Below are 6,000 nucleotides of genomic sequence, written 5' to 3'. Positions count from 1 at the left end.
AATCAGAGGCCTTCTGATGCCTCTGGTCATTTTTGCTCTATGGTACTTTTTTCCAAAAGGTAGACCTGGATAAAAAAGTTCACTATATGTCAGAAGATCTGGTGATGATCAATTGGTTTCAAAAAAGATGTTGAAACCAATGATTAAGTAACATTTCTAAGTCAATCTCACTGCAGAGAATATGCTCAAATCTTGCAATTGTGAGCAAAAGCATATGTTAAATCTGAAAGTTGCACTTCTCTTTCAAAGTGGAGAAAATATTCACCTTTTTAGAGTCGATAGACTGGAGATGACACAACTAGACCATATTCAAATCTGTAGAAAACTTTTAAAAAGTCATATAAAATACAAAACAATGCAGATTTCCCCATGTACCATAGATAAGAAAGCAAACAAGGTTGAAAGCCGCACATTAATTTCAAATTTCATCATAGGAAGTCAGGTGACCTTTGCACCCAATGTAAAAATATCCATAAGTTGCTCTTTAGAACAGCATCATTTATGATTTTCTTGTCACACTTGCTTTTTCCTCTGGGATGTTGCTGTGTAGTCATGGAAGAAATGCTCCCTTAAAAGTCTGGTTAAAACCAGTCAACTCTTTTGAGTGTTTACATGGAAATATCAGACAACTAGGAAAAGCTGAGGAAGAAAGTTGAACCAAAGGTCTAGCTTCGGTAAATTAGACAGAGCTGTATTTGACAGTAGACAGGTAAACTGTGACATCAAGGAGTACTGTTTTAATGTAGGGCCCAGCTAGGTTCTAAAATAATGGGGGCCCAGGACTATAGAGAAATGACCACCAAGTTCAACACAGTTCACTTGGCACTGGTTTCTGTATAGAATGTTTCAAACTCAGTTCTTTATGACATGGACCAGATTAGTCAAGTGCTTGAGGCACAATTAATCTTTAAGCTAGGGCTCAGAAGTTCAGGTATTGCCTGAAGATTCTTCACTAACATTTCACTTCTAAGGTGAGGCTGAAAGAAGAACTTCCAGTGACAATTTCTGCCTCAGGGCCGAAGAGTCCCCAGCCAAGGCTGTCTTGAGGTGGCCCCCAGAATTGCAAAGATCTGTCTTCTCAAATAGCTCTGTTGGAAAATAAAGCAACAGTGGATGTTTTTGGGCATCTGAGGTCCAGCCAGGCCCCCCTGAGGTTTGCATCCTAAAAGAACTTCAAAGTGGAAAGGAAGTCTCGGCTTTAACCTTGCAACCCATATCCTTTGTGTGACAGAAGAATATTTATAAAAACATAATAAAATACATCTCATATTTCCTTCTATCCCCAGTACTGCTTTTTACTTTCTTAAAACTCACTCATCCCAACAGTGACAAACCAAAACAGAAAATGACAACTGAGGCAGCTGTTAACTGGCCCATGTTCATGTCTCATGGCAGAGATGACAAAGCAAAAAGCAGAGGAAAAAAAAAGTTTGTTATCAGCTTTTGATTTACAAAAGTCAAAAGCCTTTAGGGGAAAGGCCATGAGTCATGCTGTTGTTCAGTTGCTAAGTCATGTCTGACCCTTTGTGATCTCATGGACTGCAGCACGCTAGGCTCTTCTGTTCTCCACTGTCTCCCAGAATTTGCTTAAATTCATGTTCATTGAGTTGGTGATGCTATCTAGTCATCTCCTGGAGTAGGAAATGGCAACCTGCTCCAGTATTCTTCCTTGGAAAATTCCATGGATGGAGGAGCCTGGTGGGTCACAGTCTATGGGGTCACAAAGAGTCGGACACAACTGAGCAACTGATCACATATGGTCATGTAAACAGACACAAATCTAGGAGAACACTGTTGAGTGATTATAGCAAGGCTTCCCTACCCCACCCACCCACCAGCCAAAGGCCCAGGAGACAGAAGTCTCCAGGGGTACCAAGAGCTCTTAAATTTGGTGGGCTTTGGGGATGGGCTGTCCTGCTCTTCTCTCCCTGACTGGCTGCGATGGAAACTTTGCTGGAAGCCTCGATGTATGAGGTGGTTTTATGAAGAGAGAACTGGACCCATCTTCTTGAGCCCCAACCCAGAGTAGAAGCTTTGGAGACATGAAGCAGTTTTGAGGAGTTAGGATTCCCAGAACCCATGTGTTATCACGTCTTTAGAAGGACTTAAAGGTGGCTGGAATGGAATGGGACTTGCAGCAGGGTGGGGGGCGGTAACCTGTGTCCAAGACAAGATGGGTCAATGATCACCTTGGCAGATGTCACTCTGGACTCATGACACCAAGGGCCACTACTCTGACACCTTGTCACCAACTAGTACCAGGTAACCCCACCTTCCCCCAGACCTTGATTCCCAGGACATAAGTATATTCAGGGCTCCCTCTACCATTGTCACAAGATGACAGTTAATAGCACTTCTGTTAAGGAAAGACCTATTTCTCTTCATATCTGAGTTTGGGGAATAAGATTTTTGCTTACTACATGTGCTACCTGGCTTTCCTCTGACTTAACAGCAAAGCAGATAAACACACGAGCAGCTTCCAACCCGTAGGCGAAGGCTCTTCAAGTCACAGAACTGTAGCTACAGGCAGGGCCTTAGAGCAACGCCAAGCATGGTGCTCTCTCCCACCCCACATTTTCAGTTAACTGAGGCTCCTTCCACCACAGGTGGCAGACGGAAGAGTTGGGGGAGGGATGAGTTAGGCAGGGTGTCTGAAACAAGGAGAGGGTCTGGGTGTCCATGGGAATATATGCTGTCAGCCTGGAGCGTACGCTATTTCGGGCCATGGACCCAGCTCCGGGGAGGCTGCCCTGTGTAGGCCCAGCAGGCCTGCTTTGCTCACTCCTGGCCACCGGTCAACTTGTGGAACAGGTCCTCGTCGAGCGTTTCATTCTGGTCCTTGGAGCGGGTGGACAGGAAAATGTAGCCTCCGATGTACTCATGCACGACTTTGCAATCCGCACTCAGGCAGATGAATGCAATGGAGACGTTCTGGTCAAACTCGATAGCCACCTGGAAGGGGTAGGCACAGGTACGCTTAAAACTGACAAGGATGGATCGAAAAGAAGCCGCTTGTCTGGAGATGGTCCAGAGCTGAGGACTGCTGAGGTGCTGACAGATAGTTTCCCCAAACCCCACAAAACCCCACTGCTTGCATCAAAGCTTACAGAAAATCATCTCTGCTCTCCGTGCGCCCTCTTGTGGTGTCAGCTTTGCCACACACCTGGCAAAACACTACGACCTAACGCAAAGATATTTCCTGTCTGTCTCTCTTCAGATGAAAGAACTGTCTAAACACTCTATGTGTGGAGGGACAGGATGCTTTGCAGAGTTTTGAGCGGAGAGGAAACGGCTCATGTGAATTTTTCTATGGCCACGGCCCTCAGTCTTCCCAGCTGGAAGTCATAAACTCTACACTAGAAGAAATTGAAGCTTCACAGGTTCTCTACCTTGGCTGCCCACTGTAATCAGCTGAGGACCTTTAAGAATTGATGATCTACAAAGAAACATTCTAATCCAGGATGCTTCATTTCTCCCAATTTCTTCTTTCCATAATCCACCCAACAGTGGGCAAGTACGGGCACATGTGTCATGTAGATGTGACTTACAATTTCACTTCCAAAGGTCCCTTTCAGAAGATGGCCTTCCAATGAATTTTAACACAAAGTGTGCAAAATGTGTTAGTTTACTAACTGTACTTTTGTCATACATTGGCTACTCTTTAATATCTAGAGACTAGATATTATACAATTGGGACATATTATCCAGTATTTACAAAGAATATACAGTAAAGCTAAAATGCATGTAACTTATACAACAATGGATATGTTGAAATGTTCTTGTACACAAAGCAAAACATCTTTGCGAAGTTCATTCTCTATTTGCAACATCTAAGCCTTTTAGATGTCCTGAGGTGACAACACATGATAAAAAGTAGAGCTAGTGAATTAATCACTTTGTAAATATTTTTGTTATAATTGATAAAAAAGTAGCATCTTGGACATGGACTTATTAATCCATCTCTGAGAAATGTATGTCAGGACTCGTTCATTAGGTTGGCAGCAGAGAGGCAGGAGGAAGTATCAATGGAGGGATATATGTGTATGTGTTCATGCTTATATTTTGCTTCATGTCTCATTTTTAATGGAATATTAAGGGAATGTAGTATTTTAATCATGACTCTGCCAACATCTTTATCTAGAGGTCTGTTGCCATTTTTTACTTTTATGAAATTTTTGTCCCAAGAAAGGCAGGACTACATTTTTTCCTTCTAGATTGAGTTGGTGTAGTGTATTCTTCGTTATCAAATACTCACATAGCTTTGGGACTTTGAAATGGTAAATATTCACGTTGTGTGAAAAAGCATGATATGTAACTGTGTGATCTTAATTATATAAAAATAGATGCTTAGATTTATAGATACACAAATGAAACCTAGAAGGACACATCAAATGGTAAACTGCTTGTGATTATGGATGACTTTGTATTTTGCCTCTTGTGTTTTTTGGTTTCCTATTATGCACATGATAACTTTTAAGAAACGTTATTTTAAAAACCTTAAAAAAAAGAGTTGCTGACCTCGGCAATTCCCAGAGTTTGATTTTTTTTCCAAATGGTGTTACTGAGGTATAACTGATATATAATAAACAAACCTATTTAAGGTGTACAGTTGGGTTATTTTTTTAAATTGTAGTTGATTTACAATGCCATGCTAATTTCTGCTGTACACCAAAGTGATTCAGATATATATATACAGGGTTGGCCAAACTGTTCGTTCATTCTGTAACATCTTCTGGAAAAACCCAAATGAATTTTTTGGCCAACCAAATATATATATATATATATATATATATATATGTTTATACATATATATATATATTTACAATAAACTTTGCTATTATGGTTTATCATGGGATATTGAATATAGTTCTTTGTGCTATACAGCAGGACCTTGTTTATCCATTCTATATACAAAAGCTTACATCTGCTAAACCCAACCTCCCACTCCATCCCTCCCTCAACTGTCTACCCTGTGGCAAACATCAGTCTGTTCTCTATGTCTGTGAGCCTGTTTCTGTTTTGTAAATAGGTTCATTTGTACCATATTTTAGATTCTGTATCATATGGTATAGCCATATAAGTGATATCATATGGTATTTATCTTCCTCTTTTTGATTTGTTTCTCTTAGTATGAGAATCTGTAGGTGCATCCATGTTGCTGCAAATGGCATTATTCTGTTCTTTCTCACAGCTGAGTAGTATCCCATTGCATCTATGTACCACATCTTCTCTATCCATTCATCTGTTGTTGGACACTTAGGTTGTTTCCACATCTTGGCTATTGTGAATAGTGCTGTTTTAAACATAGAGGTCCACATATCTTTTTGAATTAGAGTTCTGTCTGCACATATGCCCAGGCGTGGGATTTCTGGATCATATGGTAATTTTGATTTCAGTTTTCTGAGGAACCTCCATACTGTTTTCCAGAGTGGCTGTACCAACTTACACCAACAGTGTAGCAAGTTTCCCTTTTCTTCACACCCTCTCCAGCATTTAGTGTTTGCTGATTTTTCTGACTGGTGTGAGGTGGTACCTCATTGTAGTTTTGATTTCCATTTCCCAGAGGGGGATTTATATGGCCTTGAGGATATAGCAAGGCTTTCAAGCCGCTCCTTAGAGGCCATCTAATCTCAGACCTTCATTCTACAAAAGAGTTAAGACTGTCAACAGCTGTGCTGAGAGGAATCCATGGTTCTTAAAAAAATGTGAGTCACTTAACCTCCCTCTACATTGACAGCTTTCTACTGGAAAAATGGGAATGCCAAAGGAATGAGGAAAAGATCCTCTATCATCATCAGAAGAATGTTTTAAATCATCAGGACACTCAGGTGTCTCTGACTCAGTCCAGCACAGCCTGCGATGTAGTTGTGGCCTGGTTCCTAGGGCAGAGATGATTGGGGCTGACGGCTCCTGAAGTCAGAGGCTGAATTCTCCCCTGTCACCTCTGTGTACCATGCTGGCTTCTTTGGTACTTTTCCCCTTTGGGACTAGAATGATCTC

The 6,000-nt window shown here is 41.3% G+C and overlaps 1 protein-coding gene across 4 annotated transcripts in view; it reads right to left on the bottom strand.

Annotated features, from left to right (window-relative positions):
* Positions 1–303: 303 nt before the first annotated feature.
* The window catches only part of FERMT1 (FERM domain containing kindlin 1), a 56,634-nt gene continuing 50,937 nt past the window's right edge, over positions 304–6,000 (bottom strand). For all 4 annotated transcript variants that reach the window (XM_043480314.1, XM_043480313.1, XM_043480316.1 and 1 more), the window contains 2 exons: positions 2,783–2,952; positions 304–1,088 (listed from right to left, as the gene is read on the bottom strand). In XM_043480314.1, the coding sequence (XP_043336249.1) occupies positions 1,079–1,088; positions 2,783–2,952 (180 nt within the window). In that variant the 3' untranslated portion in view covers positions 304–1,078. The remainder of the gene's footprint in view (positions 1,089–2,782; positions 2,953–6,000) is intronic.

This window comes from Cervus canadensis, chromosome 10, assembly GCF_019320065.1.
Source record: "Cervus canadensis isolate Bull #8, Minnesota chromosome 10, ASM1932006v1, whole genome shotgun sequence".
NCBI classification, from domain to species: domain Eukaryota; kingdom Metazoa; phylum Chordata; class Mammalia; order Artiodactyla; family Cervidae; genus Cervus; species Cervus canadensis.
Note: the sequence above shows the minus strand (reverse complement) of the source record. Positions and strands in the feature narration are given on the sequence as shown.